Source organism: Bubalus bubalis, chromosome 1 (assembly GCF_019923935.1).
Source record: "Bubalus bubalis isolate 160015118507 breed Murrah chromosome 1, NDDB_SH_1, whole genome shotgun sequence".
Classification (NCBI taxonomy): Eukaryota; Metazoa; Chordata; class Mammalia; order Artiodactyla; family Bovidae; genus Bubalus; species Bubalus bubalis.
Window position 1 is genome coordinate 171,388,160 of NC_059157.1, and position 17,208 is coordinate 171,405,367.

Consider the following 17,208-nt stretch of genomic DNA (forward strand, 5'->3'; position numbering starts at 1 on the left):
AAAATGTGTTTTCATGTGGTTCTCCATCTGTTTAGACCACTTGTCCTTACCCTCTCTGTTTGACCAACTTCTCATCATCTAGGAATCAACTCCTTCACAGGCTCTTTCCAGACCCTTGTTTCATTTATTGTAGATTAGTGTAGTTAACACATCATATTATTGATATAATTACTAGTTTATTTGTCTGACTCCCTCATCTGATTGTTAGGGGTTTTTTTTTAATCCTCAGATTTTAACACAGTGCCAGGAATATTATAGGCCTATAGCCTACATGTTTGGTAAATGGATATATGATAGATGAGTACATGTGATTATTAAACATTTAAAATTAGGAAGATAGGATTGTAGTGTTTAGTCCCATGAATTTATCATAAGCACTATGTTGGACATAATTCTTGTCACCAGAGACTAGTTTCTTAACAAAAAAACTGCCATTTAATTTGTTATGACTTTTTAAAATGAATCTTTTGTTGTTTTAGTTGCTCTGGAACTTGTGAAGAAAACTGACTCTCAGCCAACCTCTGTGATGTTGCTTGATTTCATCCAGCATATCATGAAGTCATCCCCACTTATGTTTGTAAATGTGAATGGAAGCCATGGGCAAAATGAAGCCAAAGGCAATTGTATTGGTCAGTTCTGCTGTTTGTACATTTTTTTTTTTATCTCTTTTATGAATTCTGCCTCTTCTGCTCTCCTGAAATGTCACAAACACATTGTTATGCGTATTTTGGTCAAATTTGCTATAAGTTGAGGGAGCAAAATGGTTTTATTTCATGCATCCTTGTTTTCTTTTATTATGAACTAGATACCACAAATGGAGCAGAAGTAACTGAATATGTTTATATGCCATTGAACATTTAAGCAGTTTTCTTTTTTCTGTTTTTGATAATGTCTTTTTCTTAGATCGTGTATTAGCAAACCATGGCTCATAGACTGGCTGCCTGTTTCTGGAAACAAAGTTTTGTTGGAACATAGCCATGATCATTCAATTATGTATTGTCTGCAGCTACTTCAAAGGCAACTGAGTAGTTGACATGGAGATCATATGGCCCTTAAGCCTGAAATATTTCATATATGGCCCTCATGCCTGAAATATTTCATATTTGGCCCTCTCAGAACAAGCTTACTACTCCCATTCTGGATGTTGAAACATTTTTCCAGGCTTTTCTCCTTATTCTCACTACTTTTGTCCTTTTGTTAGCTTCATCATAAAGAGATGTAAAGCAAATATCTTTTTTTCTGTACAATGCATAGAGTATTTAAAAATTTTTTGCTTGAATCTTAAGAGTCAACTTTGATAGTATGTTCTCTAAAAAGTCTTTTCTGACCATTACTGATGGTCTATGCTAGGACTAGCTTAGTTACTCTTTCTTTATGCTGTGTTAATACAAAGTGTTCTACATTTCTTCTGTCATGGTACGTATTAAACTATTAATACATTATCAGTTCAGTTCAGTCGCTCAGTCGTGTCTGACTCTTTGCAACCCCATGAATCGCAGCACACCAGGCCTCCCTGTCCATCACCAACTCCCGTAGTCCACCCAAACTCATGTCAATCGAGTCGGTGATGCCATCCAGCCATCTCATCCTCTGTCATCCCCTTCTCCTCCTGCCCTCAGTCCCTCCCAGCATCAGGGTCTTTTCCAATGAGTCAACTCTTCGCATGAGGTGGCCAGAGTATTGGAGTTTCAGCTTCAGCATCAGTCCTTCCAATGAACACCCAGGACTGATCTCCTTCAGAATGGACTGGTTGGATCTCCTTGCAGTCCAAGGGACTCTCAAGAGTCTTCTCCAACACCACAGTTCAAAAGCATCAATTCTTCGGTGCTCAGCTTTCTTCACAGTCCAACTCACATCCATACATGACCACTGGAAAAATATAAATACTTGTTAATCTATAGTCTTTGCTACACTGACTTTTAAACAACAGGTTATAACCCATTTAGTGGGTATTAAAGATGAAATATAATTGACTAGAAATATCATAGTACATTGCAGAATAAGTAATATTTTATTAAACTTTTATCATTTATTAAATAAAATAATATGCATATTTATGCTACACTGTGATATAAAATATATCTCTTAGTTGCAATTTAAAAGTTCAGGAAATTATATTGTAGGATTTAGGAGGACAAGACTATGACTGATTTGTTCTTATGTATCTAAGGCAGAGTCACCATTCAATAATATTTGTGGGAATGATAACTATATATTGAGCATTTAGTTAACTTTGGGCACTATGCAGAAAATTTCATATATATTATCTTACTTGGTCGGGGTAACATATAAAGTAAGTGTCATTGTCCCCTTTTCAAAATGAAGTTATAGAAGTTTAGAGAAATTAAAAGTTCACACAACTACTAAGTGGAAAGCTGGAATCTTGTCTGACTCCAAATTGGTATTCTAAATTATTATAATATGTTTCCATTGTGTAGGGAATGTTTTAGACTATTTTGTCAATGAAGTTTATACTTTAAAAATAAATCAAGCATTTAGCAAATTAAGTAGCACTCTAATATACTTATTTATTTAATATCTTTTTCTGTTTATTTCAAAGAGTTCAGTAATTGGATCATAACAAGACTTCTGCGGATTGCAGCCACTCCATCCTGTCATATGTTACACAAAAAAATCTGTGAAGTCATCTGTGCATTATTATTTCTTTTTAAAAGCAAGAGTCCTGCTATTTTTGGAGTACTGATGAAGGAATTATTACATCTTTTTGAAGACTTGATTTACTTCCACAAAAGATATGCAGTAGAACACTTTGTGGAATGGCCAGTGGTAGTTCACCGGTTTTTAAGTCAATTCGATGAACATGTAGGATATTTACAGCCAGCTCCTTTGCAGCTCATGAACATGCAAAATTTAGAGTTTATTGAAGTCACTTTATTGACGGTTCTTATTCGTATTATTGCAATTGTGTTTTTTAGAAGGCAAGAACTCTTACTTTGGCAGATAGGTTGTGTTCTGCTAGAGTATGGGAGTCCAAAAGTTAAATCCTTAGCAATTAGCCTTTTAACTGAACTCTTTGAGCTTGGAGGACTACCAGCACAACCAGCCAGCACTTTTTTCAGCTCATTTTTCGAATTATTAAAACAACTAGTAGAAATGGATGCTGACCAATTGAAACTCTATGAAGAGCCATTATCAAAGCTGATAAAGACCCTGTTCTCCTCTGAAACAGAAGCTTATAGAAATATTGAGCCTGTCTACTTAAATATGCTGCTAGAAAAACTCTGTGTCATGTTTGAAGATGGTGTGCTTTTGCAGCTTAAGTCTGATTTGCTAAAAGCAGCTTTGTGCCACTTACTGCAGTATTTCCTTAAATATGTGCCAGCTGGGTATGAATCTGCTTTACAAGTCAGGAAGGTTTATGTGAGAAATATTTGTAAAGCTCTTGTAGATGTGCTTGGAGTTCAGGCAGATGTGGAGGTAAGTCATTTTTAAGATTACTTGTTAAGCATATATTTTTGCCTTAATTTAAGTGGATGCATTGTGCAAGAGTAATAAGAGGAAATAGAATATCTTTTTTTGGTTGCTAGAATATCTATAATAATGTACATTCAGAATGGGATACTTTTTATAATCTACTTTGACTTCCTATTACGGATTTTTAATTTGGTTTCAGAAAGATTTGTTCACTATGTTGGTAATGAATTGCCAATGGAGTAGAATGTTTTAAAGTACAGTTTGTGAAGAGTAAACATGTTTGTTGCATTATTAATTAAAAGGGGGCCAGGTATCAACTTCATTGCAAAAACTTTGAGCACTCACCTAGACTTTTTCTTTGACAGGTTATAATCGATCACTTCTAGAAAATCTATGAGTATATAGTACTAGTCATGCCAAATTATGCCTTTTTTTCTATTTGAACTGTGGGAGTGTGATACAATAGATATGCAATAAATTGATTAAATATTTTAGTTTATATGTAATAATATTTTACTTTATCTGTAAATCTTGCTAGATTTGTTGTATAAAAGAAGTTAGTCATTTCCTTGTAGAATTTTTCTTTGTGGCATTTTGGTCAAGGGAAAACAAGTTACAGAAGGATTTGTCTTAGGCCTTCTAAAACTGTAGAACCATAGTTCTAGATATAGAGCTATATATGTGTCTATATATACACTGTGAAATAATTAGATTAACTTAGGTTTTTGTTTTGTTTGATGAGACTCTGAAAATAATTTACCTTCTTTGGAATCTTAATACCTAATGCATTTTTGCTATCTATGAATAATACATATAAACTTATTTTCTAAGAAATAGTTTTTTAAATTATTTTTGCTTTCTCAGTATTTGTTGGGCCCACTTTATGCAGCCTTAAAAATGGAAAGTATGGAGATCATTGATGAAGTTCAGTGCCAAATTCAACAGGAAAACCTCAGCAGTAATAGCAATGGACTATCACCCAAAAGGCGTCGACTCAGCTCATCTTTAAACGCTTCCAAAAGAGCACCAAAACAGACTGAGGAGTATGACTTTCATTCAGTTTGTATTTAGCCACTTAATAGAACTTTAGTGACTTAAAAAATCACCTTTATTTAAGTGCTTTGCCTTAAATACACCAAGAACATTTGTTATTTCTATAAGTAGTCGAAGGAGTGCTTAAAAAGTCTAATAGTTCTTGTAGTCTATTTTAGTATAAAAGATTCCATGACTAAATATGGTTACTTAAAAGTCTTTACTTGCCTGATTTGACTTTTTAATACATTAAAAAATCTCTGTGACTATACATCTATCAACAATTTAGCAAATTATTTTTTTTGTAATGTAACCAAAGAATTCCCATATTTTAGCCAACTGTAAAAGTTGTTATAAATTTCAGTAGTTGTAGGGATTTCCCTGGTGGTCCAGTGATGAGGACTCAGTGCTTTCACTGCTGTGGCCTGGGTTCAATTCCTGGTTGGGGAACTAAGATCCCGCAAGCCATATTGTATAGCAAAAAACAAACAAAATGTCAGTAGTTGCCATTACATGCTGCCTTTTGTTTAAAATATTTTTCATGTACGAGCAAGATTATATAAATTCATATGAATATGAATCTTTACACTCTGGTTATAATTAATTACAGAATTAAACATGTGGATATGAACAAAAAGAGCATATTATGGAGTGCACTTAAACAGAAGGCTGAGGACCTTCAAATTTTCCTTGAATCCAATAATGTGAAGAATCCTATTACTGAGACTTTAGAAGGAATTGCTGTCATTCTACAACTGACTGCTCTGTGTACTGTTCACTGTTCTCATCAAAACATGGACTGGTAAAAACAACTTGTATTTTCTGGGTGTAATACATTTGAATTTAGTGTTTTGGAAGACCTCTTTATTCACTTGATTTTGTGACCTTAGAATACAAAATTTTTCAGTGAAAGAGAAATTTATTTTTTATTGAGCATCTGCTAAATGCCGGATACTGTGTTAAGTACTATACATATCTTATTTAATCTTTACAACAATTCTGTGAAGTAAATGTTTTTATGTCCTCTACACATTCAAAATTGAGGCTCTTTTTTGTCTGAAGCCTGAACTAATTTTCTGGGGTGGAAAGGTAGAACATTTTTTTATACAACTCAGAATTCAATGCTCTTCAAGCCAAATATTTCATCAAAAGAACTTTTCCCTTTGATGATAAAAGTAGGAATTTAAAACTCGTTAGAGATATTTTTAGTTTAGCGTTAATATAGGTTAATTACTCTATCAGAAGGAATAAAGTGTGAACCCTCTCTGAAGATTTAGTCTTATTTTTTACTGCCATGTTATAGACCAACACTCCTTGATAATTTTTTATATGATCATTTATTCCATGTTTCCTGATTCACTGTTTTTCTTTTTTTTTTTTTAATCTTTTCATTTTTCTGGGTCACTCTTAACGAGCTAATACAAAGTTATGAAGGACATTAAAGAAGCTATATTAATTCAGATTGCCTTAAATTTGGAATTTGAGATAACTTGAAGTAATAGCTAATTTGGACAAAGTCTGCTTTTGTCCTATTATTAAGAAAGGGTTTACACAGCTGTATCTTCTGTTATTTTAAAGTCTGGTGGTATCACATTTAAATAGCATAGATTAATTACCAAATCCTGTGTGATTTAGACTGACATAAAGAGATTAAACTTAAAATAATAATGATATATTAATTGATATGCATATTTACTTTGAATTGGTTTAAAGTTTTAGGTTAGTTTTATACTCAAAATTTCTTTTGGTTTACTACAATATTAGTTTTGACTATAATAAAATTCATTTTAGTTGTCTTAAAAAATGTTTTAACTGCAGCTATAATTTCAAGGACTGTCAACAGAAGTGTAAGAAGAAATCTTCAGTAATGATAACTTGGCTGTCTGTGGATTTTTACACAAAGGTGCTTAAGAGCTGTAGGACTTTGTTAGAATCTGTTCAGAAACCTGATCTGGAGACAATTATTGACAAAGTGGTAAAAATATATGATGCTTTGATGTATATTCAAGGTGAGTACAAAAAAGCAATGGATCAAAATAACCAATAACCAGTATGAAAATAGGTTTTGTTTTTTGCCTAAGGCCTAAATGAACCAATGTTGGGAATGCTCAAAAGTTTATTTTTAATTTCAGTTCTGTTAAGCGTATCAGTAATTTATAAGTTCCAAATTTATTTGTATAATACGTTCAGTATTCTTTTTCAGTCAGTAGAAATTATTTATAACTTTTAAATTTTACTTTAAGAATCTAAAGAATGCTACTAGAAATATAAATGCATATTTTCATAAAGTCACATTTAATTCCTTCGGATTCGCAGACCTCAGAACATCATCTTTATGTTAAGAACCCTGTTTATTGAATGTTTGTTGTAATTCCATTTGATGTGTAGAATGTCTTTTTTTTTAATTGAAAGAAGACATAGCTAAATATGATTAAAGAAAAGATATCATTAATCACCTATTGTGTGTTTCTGTAGTAAACACTTCATTTGAAGATCATATCCTGGAAGATTTATGTGGAATGCTCTCACTTCCATGGATTTGTCTCCATTCTGATGATGACTCTTTAAAGTTGACCACATTTGCCCTCAGTCTTCTAACATTAAGCCAGAGGATTTCAGATAGCTACTGTAAGTGGTCTCAAAATTCTATATGTGTGATTTGTTTTGTTTTAACTTATCTCTATACAATACTTCTAATACTTATCATTTCTGTTTTTTAATAATTGCAAAATAAGGTACATTTTTAAATAATTCAAAAAGGAGTTAGACATGTAGAAAGGGATAAATTGTAGCATTTATGCATCCTCAGCTCTATTCTGCCACATTGTTCTCCAAAGATGTCATTCCAAATTACATTGCTGTTAGCAAACTATGAGTTCCTTTTGTTTCATATCTTCACCAGCACTTGGCATTATCAAATTTTAAATTTTTTGCTATCTTAAAAAAGAGGGGGAATTCCTTGGCAGTACAGTGGTTAAGACTTTGTGCTTTCACTGTGGAGGGCCCAGGTTTGATCCCTAGTCAGGGAGCTAAAATGCCACAAACTACATGGTGTAGCCAAAAAAAAAAAGTCAAAGATGTAACTACCTAAACAAATATATATTTTTTGCTATTTGATGGGTGTAATTTTCAATTTGGATTTCCCTGTTACTAGTAAGATTATACATGGACCTTTTTTAGTGCACGTGCTTAATAAATGGAAAAGGAGTTTTAAATTAAATGCTGTATATATTTTAAATGTTATTTGACTTTATAATAAGGAATAAGTATGTATGGTGTGTGTATGTAAAATTAACACTTAGAAATCTTGATTAATAGACTTAATTTTTTTAGCACCACAGGCCCAATCACGATGTGTATTTCTTCTAACTCTGTTTCCAAGAAGAATACACCTTGAGTGGAGAACAGCAGTTTACAGCTGGGCCCTGCAGAGCTCTCATGAAGTAATCCGGACAAGTTGTATTAATGGATTCTTTATCTTACTGCAGCAGCAGAATCCTTATAACAGAGTTCCCAAGATTCTTGTGTATGTATTAATATTTTAATTTGAATATACAACTTGATTGAACAGATATCATATATACAAATTTATGTTTATTGCTGGATATATAGAACAAATGTTGCTTTTAGTTTTAGAATTTAAATTTTTTTTGCTTCTATTCTTTGTTTAATCAGTACTTTTTCCCCAAATGAGACAAGACTATTTAGACCACAAAATTAAACCAAAAGATTTAGTACTTTTTTTCCCCCCCAGAGATAAAGTCAAAGATGATTCTGACATTGTCAAAAAAGAATTTGCATCTGTACTTGGTCAGCTTGTCTGTACACTTCATGGCAAGTTTTATTTGACAAGTTCTTTAACAGAAACTCTCTCTGAATATGGGCATATTGACCTCTTATGTAAGAGCCTAAAAGTCGCTTCTCAACCTGAATGTTCATCTTCTCGACTAAAAGCTTCTGTTTGCAAGCCATTCCTTTTCCTACTGAAAAAAAAAACACCTAGCCCAGTGAAACTTGGTAAGTGGTTTGTTATGATTTATTTAATATTTTAAAACCTATTTAAGCTCCTTTAAAAAAAAAACAACAAAAACAATGGTAGAGTTAGCCTGAAGCCTTAAAAAATTAGACTTGCTTGATAGATTCAGTGCTTATGTAATTATTCATAAACAGGATATCTGATATTAGACTGTATCACAGAACTAACAAGGGAAATAATTTTTAGAGTTTTAAAATGCTCTTGTGATTGGACAGTGTAAGGGACATACCTATTGTTTAGTTCAATATTGTGAGGTTCAGTATGCTGTATCCTCTTTAGTGATCCCAGGGACCTTTTTAATGTGTCCCTGCCACTGCTTTGGACCTTCAGAACTTCAAATAGTCTGATACTTTGCCCCCTGAGGAGTATAGATTTTATCTTTACCACTTTCCAATGGTAATGGTGTATGAATTTGTTGGGAGCATGAAATATATACACATACTTGGATGATGGCTTGCTTTGGGTGGTTATTGTTGTTGAGTCACTGAGTTGTGTCAGACTCTTTGTGATCCCATGGACTGCAGCACGCCAGAGTTCCCTGTCTATCACCAACTCCCATAGCTTACTCAAACTCATGTCCATCAAGCCAGTGATGCCATCCAACTATCTCATCCTCTGTCATCCCCATCTCCTCTTGCCTTCAATCTTCCCCAGCATCAGGGTCTTTTCCAACAAGTCAGTTCTTCACATCAGGTGGCCAAAGTATTGGAGTTTCAGCTTCAGCATCAGTCCTTCCAGTGAATATTCAGGGCTGATTTCCTTTAGGATTGACTGGTTGGATCTCCTTACAGTCCAAGAGACTCTCTGGCTCAATGGTAGAGAACATATCTGCCAGAGCAGGAGGCATGGGTTCGATCTCTGGTTGGGGAAGATTCCCTGGAGAAGAACATGGCAATCCACTCCAGTATTCTTGCCTGGAAAATCCTGTGGACAGAGGAGCCTGGTGGGCTACAGTCCATGGGGTAGCAAAAGAGTTGGACACAACTTAATGACTAAACAACAAAAACAACAAGCTTTCCCTTTATTCACACTTCTTTACATTACAGAAATGTGCTTTTAAGTCTATCCCAGTAATTTAAAAAATCTGAGTGAGTAATCATTTTATAACTTTAAAAATTCTAGAATTTATTTTAGATTTAAATTATGTAAAACTTTTACTAAAAAGCATAAAATAATTTTTTTTAATATAAAAGATTATTTCTTTTTGCCTGTGCTGGATCTTTGTTGCTACATGCCATCTTTCTGTAGTTAGGGTGAGCAGGGCTATCCTTTGTTGAGTTGTGCAGGCTTCTCCTTGTGGTGGCTTCTCTTGTTGTGGAGCACAGACTCTATAGGGCAGGCCTCAGAAGCTGTGGCTCACAGCTTCTAGACCTCAAGCTCAATAGTTGTAATGCATTGGCATAGTTGCTCTGTGGCAAGTGAGGTCTTTCCTGACCAGGGATGGAACCCATGTCCCCTGCACTGGCAGGCAGATTCTTAACCATTGGACCACCAGTGAAATCCTTAAAGTAAATTTAAATTTATAGGTATTAGTTTTTCAAGTATTCATTTTAATCCTCCACAATTCTATATGCTTTACAAATTTAAACACAAAATATTGATTTTATAAGACAACTTAGCGTTCTTTGTAGTGTATTATTTATTGGCAATATTTTTATAGTACAACTTTTTAATGTAATATGTTAACTTAGGTATTATATGCTCTTGTTTTTAGCTTTCATAGAAAATCTGCATCATCTTTGTAAGCATCTTGATTTTAGAGAAGATGAAACAGATGTAAAAATGGTTCTTGGAACTTTATTAAATTTAATGGAAGATCCAGACAAGGATGTTAGAGTGGCTTTTAGTGGAAATATCAAGCATATATTGGAATCCTTGGATGCTGAGGATGGATTTATAAAAGAGGTTGATGACTTTTAAATTTTTATTATTTTTATGTATTTTCATAAACCTGGTTCTAAAAATTTCTTTAACTAGTTAATATTATTGTTCTAGCTTTTTGTCTTAAGGATGAAGGAAGCATATACACATGCTCAGATCTCAAGAAATAATGAATTGAAGGATACCTTGATTCTTACAACAGGGGATATTGGAAGGTAAGTTTGGCAGCTTTCGTAGACTTTCTTATTTATTTTGGCCATTCATCTTTTTTTGTTTACCTGCTGTTAGAAATGGTAATATGAGAGTTGTGATGTTACAGAGAGAAATGTGATAACAGTTTGCATTTATTTATAGATTTTTATTTTCAAGACATTGATAATTTTTTTTTAAATAATTTTAGGGCAGCAAAAGGAGATTTGGTACCTTTTGCCCTCTTGCATTTATTGCACTGTTTATTATCCAAGTCAGCATCTGTCTCTGGAGCAGCGTACACGGAAATTAGAGCGCTGGTTGCGGCTAAAAGTGTTAAACTGCAGAACTTTTTCAGCCAGTATAAGAAACCTATCTGTCAGGTGAGATTCAGCACTGGCCTTGACTAAAGGAAATAGCATTACTTTGCAAAAGCTAAAAAAAGAACATATATATGTTTTACTTTTCTTGTCTTAAGAGAGAGATTTCTTTTTTAATGATGTATTTGGTTTATTTAAAAGACACTACATCTTGTCATTTTATATTTTAGCATCCTAGTCTGAAGATGTAGGCTATAAATGGGAGAGGGGAAAAAATCATCTTATAATAATTATTACTATATTGTTAATCTGTTAAGAGAAGTCTTTTTTTTATTAGTCTTTCTTTCAGTGATAAACTTTTTTATGCTTTGATATTATGGATAAGGTACTTTGTTTTAAGAAAGGTTCATTCAAGAAAGGTTCAGTCTGAAAAGTTGGGAAATGTTAAAATACAGGCTTTGCTCTGTGCTAGTGGTGTAATCCTGAAGAACGTATTCCAGTTTAACTAAGCCTGGTTACTTCATCTATAAAAGGGTGTTTATATATACCTCATTAAGGTTGTTATAAAAATTAAATTAACTATTCAGGTAATATGTTTAGAACCCTGATACTGGCCTTTGTGTTAGCCTAAAGCATAATAGTTAAGTGTTCTTCCTTGTGTGAAAACTAACATCATTTTGCTCTAGTTTTTGGTAGAATCCCTCCACTCCAGTCAGATGACGGCACTTCCTAGTACTCCATGCCAGAATGCTGAGATGCGAAAACAAGATGTGGCTCACCAGCGAGAAATGGCTTTAAATACCTTGTCTGAAATTGCCAATGTTTTTGATTTTCCTGATCTTAATCGTTTCCTTACTGTACGTTGCAAAGTATAGTTGACTTTATTGAGGTTTTCAGTGCAGTATTTTGTGTTTATTCCATTCTCTCTCTTTTTTAAGAAAATCTGGCATTGTTTATTATCTGGCAAGTATAATGAGGACCATAGATTTTCAAATTTACGTGTTATCTTTTGACTTTGATATAATATTACTTATGTTATAAAAGTGAAATATGTGTTGTTTTGAGTCATTGTTCTTTATGGTTAGCTATCTTGAAAAGTTAATACTAATTAATTAATGCTAATTAATTCCATTTACCAAGCATTTATGTCTTTAGTGCTATGATGGGTTTCGTTGGTAATGCAAAGTCTAATATGATCATATCTATCCCTAAAAAGTGGGAGTACAAAATAATGCTATAGATGACATGTGAATTCAGATAATCGAATTTGTAGTATGTAGTGGTTTGGGAAGCCTTTGAAAAGTCATTAGTGGGGCTGAGGTTTCAAAGATGGATGGTGTAGGTTATCTTCTTATGTTTTCCCAAAGGCAAAGTTTATTATTATTAGTTAATAAATTATAATAATGATCTATATAGAAATTTTCCCTACAGCATTTTATATTTTAACAAAATTAAATTGTGTGTAAATTGGACAAATCTTAGAAGGAACTATGATACTATACATTAAGGACCACAAAGATATTTTTAACCTTTTCATTCAGTAATTTCATCTGGGGGCCTCAAAGCACAGAGGTTTACTTCAGCATTTTCCAAGTATCAAATAAACAAAACCCTGAGAAGAAACTTAAATATCTAATAATTAGGTCATAAAATATTATGCACTGTAACACAATAATTATAAATACTTGGTAGAAACTACCTTATAATGTCCAGTCTTACTGGATTAACATTAAGTTGAAAGACATAACACAAATAAGGTGTAAGTGCCTCTGAGGGTAGGGCTTGGGTCTTGTTTATTGTCACATCTTCAGTGCCTGTAATAGTCACTGACATGTAGTAGTTGTTCGTTTGATATGTGAATAAATGAAAGGCCAATCGTTTTATGTTTGGAATTTTATATATTATTTAAGAACAAGATCTTAAAGGAAATAGAGCAAAATCAAAATAGATTTGTTGCCATGTTGGGATGGCGGTGTATTAAAAAGGTTTTCTTTAATATTGTAGCATCAACTTCTTAATTTGAAGAAGGTAAAATACTGTATTTATGGTTCCTCTTGTTTATTGTCTAAATACTAGTTACCTCAAATAATATATCAAGCTTGGAACCTCTGCTTTAATTAAGAGCATGAATATGTACTAATGAGAAATTATTTTCTTTGCTACTTGAACATTAGTTTATTTATTTCTATCTCTCCCCACCTCCAGTGTAAACTTTATATTGTCAGGAACCTTGCCTGTTTTTCCCTGCTGTGTCTGCAGTGCCTGTGCCATAGTAGATGCTCAGCACACGTCTGTTGAGTGAATAAGTAGTCAATCTGAATTCAGATATGTCGTAGGTGGACTCCAAATTTGGGTGGTATTTTTAATTATTTTTGTACATAGCTCATGTGAATATTTTATCACCTGGTCAAATGTGCTTTTTGGTAATTGCAGTGTTTCTTTTTCAGAGAACATTACAAGTGTTGCTACCTGACCTTGCTGCCAAAGCAAGCCCTGCAGCTTCTGCTCTCATTCGAACTTTAGGAAAACAATTAAATGTCAATCGTAGAGAGATTTTAATAAATAACTTCAAGTATATTTTTTCCCATTTGGTTTGCTCCTGTTCCAAGGATGAATTAGAACGTGCCCTTCATTATCTAAAGGTAATTGAATATTTGTATATGTTTTACTCTTTTGTATAAATTAGCATTATAGGAAAGCTGTTGTGACATTCTTATAGAAGTAGAGTGAGTAGTTTATAATCTATCTTAGGGTAATATAAGTTCAAGTGGTACATAAATAAGTATTGTCCTGGGCCAAAGGAGAGTATTAAATAGAATTATTCTTTTGTTATTTTTTTTTTTATTGTTTTACCATGATGGTATATGATAGTCATCTATTCATGGATCAGCTTCTCAACTAATTTCATTTTAGAATTTATTGATTGGAACTATCAATGACTAATGATAGATAATTATATCTGTCAGAAGACGCAATATCCTTAAACTAGTATAATGACAGCATTGAATTTAGTTACTTAGTGCTCTGATTACAGTTTGGCCCACTTTCTTGCTAGTTTTCAAATTTAAAATTATAGCCTGTGCTGCTTTTTTTGGTGTCATAGTAGCAACAAAATCTGAGGAATAAGAGGCTACATGGGAACAAGAGAACCTGTCAGATATGCATATGTAACTATTGTTTTTCTCCAATGTTAATTTATTTCCTATATTTCATGATATGCCAGCTATGGATCTCTTTCTACATGAGTCTTTTTGAATATTGAGTGTATTTATTCATTTTGAGAAAGAAAATCTGTGTTATGAAAGTGGAATGGTAACAGCATTCCAATGCTTACATGTCAGAAACTTTGCTAAGCAATTTTTTGTATTATTTCACTTGCATTAACTCCTCTCAGTTACCTGGTGAGATAAAGTACTATTATTTTTCCATTTTGTGGATGAGAAAGCTAAGGCAGAGAGAGGCAGAGCCACTAATTTTCCTCTCAGGGGTTACATTTCTTTGAATGTAATGACATTTTAAAACTTTATAAAAAACTATACTCCCTTTTAAAAATTTTATTTCAAAACAAAGTCTGATCACTTCACTTTTTTACCTGTAGTACATGGCAAACCTACCAGGAAAAGTCAAGATTAGAGTCCTTTTCCAATGCCTTTTTTAGTATTATTAGTAATTCTTGTCACCTGATCCAGAGCTCCTGATTAAGTATAGTATATTAAAATCAATACACTTATTTCCAAGATGTTAGTATGGAGGAGAAAAACAGCTTTTTTTTTTTAATGTATCTTTGGGTTAGAATGAAACAGAAATTGAACTGGGGAGCCTGCTGAGACAAGATTTCCAAGGACTGCATAATGAATTATTGCTCCGTATTGGAGAACACTATCAACAGGTTTTCAATGGTTTGTCAATACTTGCCTCATTTGCATCTAGTGATGATCCATATCAAGGTCCAAGAGATATCACATCACCTGAACTTATGGTAAGGAATACATTATATGGGTTTTTTGGTTTGTTTTTCTCCTTTTTGTAGCTTTATGGAATTGAAAAAACATGTGTTTTATGTATTTCCCAAATGCTAGAGATTTATTTAAATTTTAAATTGGAATTTTTGTTTTGAAAAGATTGTTTATTTAAATTGCATGGTCACAGCATACATATCAGGATTGAAAAATATACATTTTCAAATGATTTTAGATTTTATTTTTTCACTGGGTAAAGCTGTTTATTTTTCTTCACTACCTTTTCACTATGGATCAGAATACATTCATAGCTTCCCCTGGTGCCACTATCCCTCCCTTGGTACAACATACTAACTTTATCAGTTCTAAACTATATTTAAATTCTTTGTTGGGTTTAAGGCAGGTTAGAAAATATTCCTTTTTGTCTTTCCCTGTCTTAAATTTGTATCTGAAATCATCTTACTATTTTATTTCTTCATGTAGAAAAAACATATAACTCTCAGACTTACTATTTTTTTCTTTTGATTGTCTTCATTCTTTGAAGGTATTCAAAGTACTATCAGCAAAATACCTTGAGAGGTTTCTGTCTTGGCTTTCTCATTTAGCACCATTCTTTAGCTCATTCAACTCTGACTCTGTTTGAAATATTCTACTGAAATTGCAGCCATGAAATTAAAAGATGCTTACTCCTTGGAAGGAAAGTTATGACCAACCTAGATAGCATATACAAAAGCAGAGACATTACTTTGCCAACAAAGGTCCGTCTAGTCAAGGCTATGGTTTTTCCAGTGGTCATGTATGGATGTGAGAGTTGGACTGTGAAGAAGCCTGAGCGCCGAAGAATTGATGCTTTTGAACTGTGGTGTTGAAGGAGCCTCTTGAGAGTCCCTTGGACTGTAAGGAGATCCAACCAGTCCATTCTAAAGGAGATCAATCCTGAGTGTTCTTTGGAAGGAATAATGCTAAAGAAACTCCAGTACTTTGGCCACCTAATGTGAAGAGTTGACTCATTGGAAAAAACTCTGATGCTGGGAGGGATTGGGGGCAGGAGGAGAAGGGGACGATAGAGGATGAGAAGATGACAGAGGCTGGATGGCATCCCCGACTCGATGGACATGAGTTTGGGTTACTCCGGGAGTTGGTGATGGACAGGGAGGCCTGGTGTGCTACGACTCATGGGGCCGCGAAGAGTTGGACACAACTGAGCAACTGAACTGAACTGAACTGACTGAAATTTTCATCTTGTCAAGGTCAAAAATGATCTTCCTGCTATCAAATCCAGTGGTTGCTTCTCTTTTTCTGTCTTATTTGACTTTCACTGGTGTTCAGTACACCTGACACATCCCTTCCTATGTGACATCTGTGACACCATATTTTCTTAATATTCTTTTTGCTTCACTGTCTACTCATTCTTTATTTCTTAATTTATTTTAATAATATTTAATATTATTAATATTAATGTTTAATAAATATTGAAGTATGGTTGATTTACAATGTTTTGTTAATTTCCATTGTGAAGCACAGTGACTCAGTTATACATATGTATCTATTCTTTTTCATATTCCTTTCTGTTATGGTTTGTTACATGATACTGAATATAGTTCCCTGTGTTATACAGTAGGGCCTTGCTGTTTGTTCATTCCATATATAATAGTTTGCATCTGCTAATCACAAACTCCCAATCCATCCCTCTCCCACTCCTGCAACCACAAGTCTGTTCTCTATGTCTGTGAATCTGTTTCTTTTCATAGATAAGTTCATTTGTGCCATGTTTTAGATTCCATGTATAAGTGATAGCATATAGTATTTGTCTTTCTCTTTCTGACATTTCGTTTAGTGTGATAATCTCTAGGTTCACCCATGTTGCTGAAAATGGCATTATTTCATTCTTTTTATGGCTGAGTAGTATTCCACTTGGCTTCCCGGGTAGTTCAGCTGGTCAAGAATCCAATGTAGGAGACCCTGGTTCAATTCCTAGGTTAGAAAATTCCCCTGTAGAAGGGATAGGCTACCCACTTTAGTATTCTTGGGCTTTCCTGGTAGCTGAGACAGTAAAGAATCCTCATGCAATGCAGGAGACTGGGTTGGATCCCTGGGTTGGGAAGATCCCCTGGAGGAGGGCATGGCAACCCACTCCAGCATTCTTGCCTGGAGAATCCTCATGGACGTAGGAGCCTGGCAAGCTATAGTCCATGGCATAACAGAGTCAGACATGACTGAGCGACTGAGGACAGTATTCCATTGTATATTCATATATATATGTGTGTGTGTGTGTGTGTATAATATTCATTCATATATTCATTCATTGGTGATTGTCCACTCATTCTTAATCTGTACTTTATCTACTTACTCTCCA

General features: G+C 33.7%; 1 protein-coding gene across 2 annotated transcripts in view; it reads left to right on the top strand.

Moving 5' to 3' along the window:
• Positions 1-17,208, top strand: part of ATR (ATR serine/threonine kinase) — a 117,182-nt gene that overhangs the window by 13,365 nt on the left and 86,609 nt on the right. For both annotated transcript variants that reach the window (XM_006078008.4, XM_006078007.4), the window contains exons 3-16: positions 480-629; positions 2,561-3,438; positions 4,300-4,478; positions 5,078-5,269; positions 6,286-6,476; positions 6,943-7,095; positions 7,801-7,993; positions 8,222-8,484; positions 10,218-10,408; positions 10,499-10,599; positions 10,785-10,956; positions 11,580-11,750; positions 13,341-13,535; positions 14,687-14,872. In XM_006078008.4, coding sequence (XP_006078070.3) covers positions 480-629; positions 2,561-3,438; positions 4,300-4,478; positions 5,078-5,269; positions 6,286-6,476; positions 6,943-7,095; positions 7,801-7,993; positions 8,222-8,484; positions 10,218-10,408; positions 10,499-10,599; positions 10,785-10,956; positions 11,580-11,750; positions 13,341-13,535; positions 14,687-14,872 — 3,215 coding nt within the window. The remainder of the gene's footprint in view (positions 1-479; positions 630-2,560; positions 3,439-4,299; positions 4,479-5,077; positions 5,270-6,285; positions 6,477-6,942; positions 7,096-7,800; positions 7,994-8,221; positions 8,485-10,217; positions 10,409-10,498; positions 10,600-10,784; positions 10,957-11,579; positions 11,751-13,340; positions 13,536-14,686; positions 14,873-17,208) is intronic.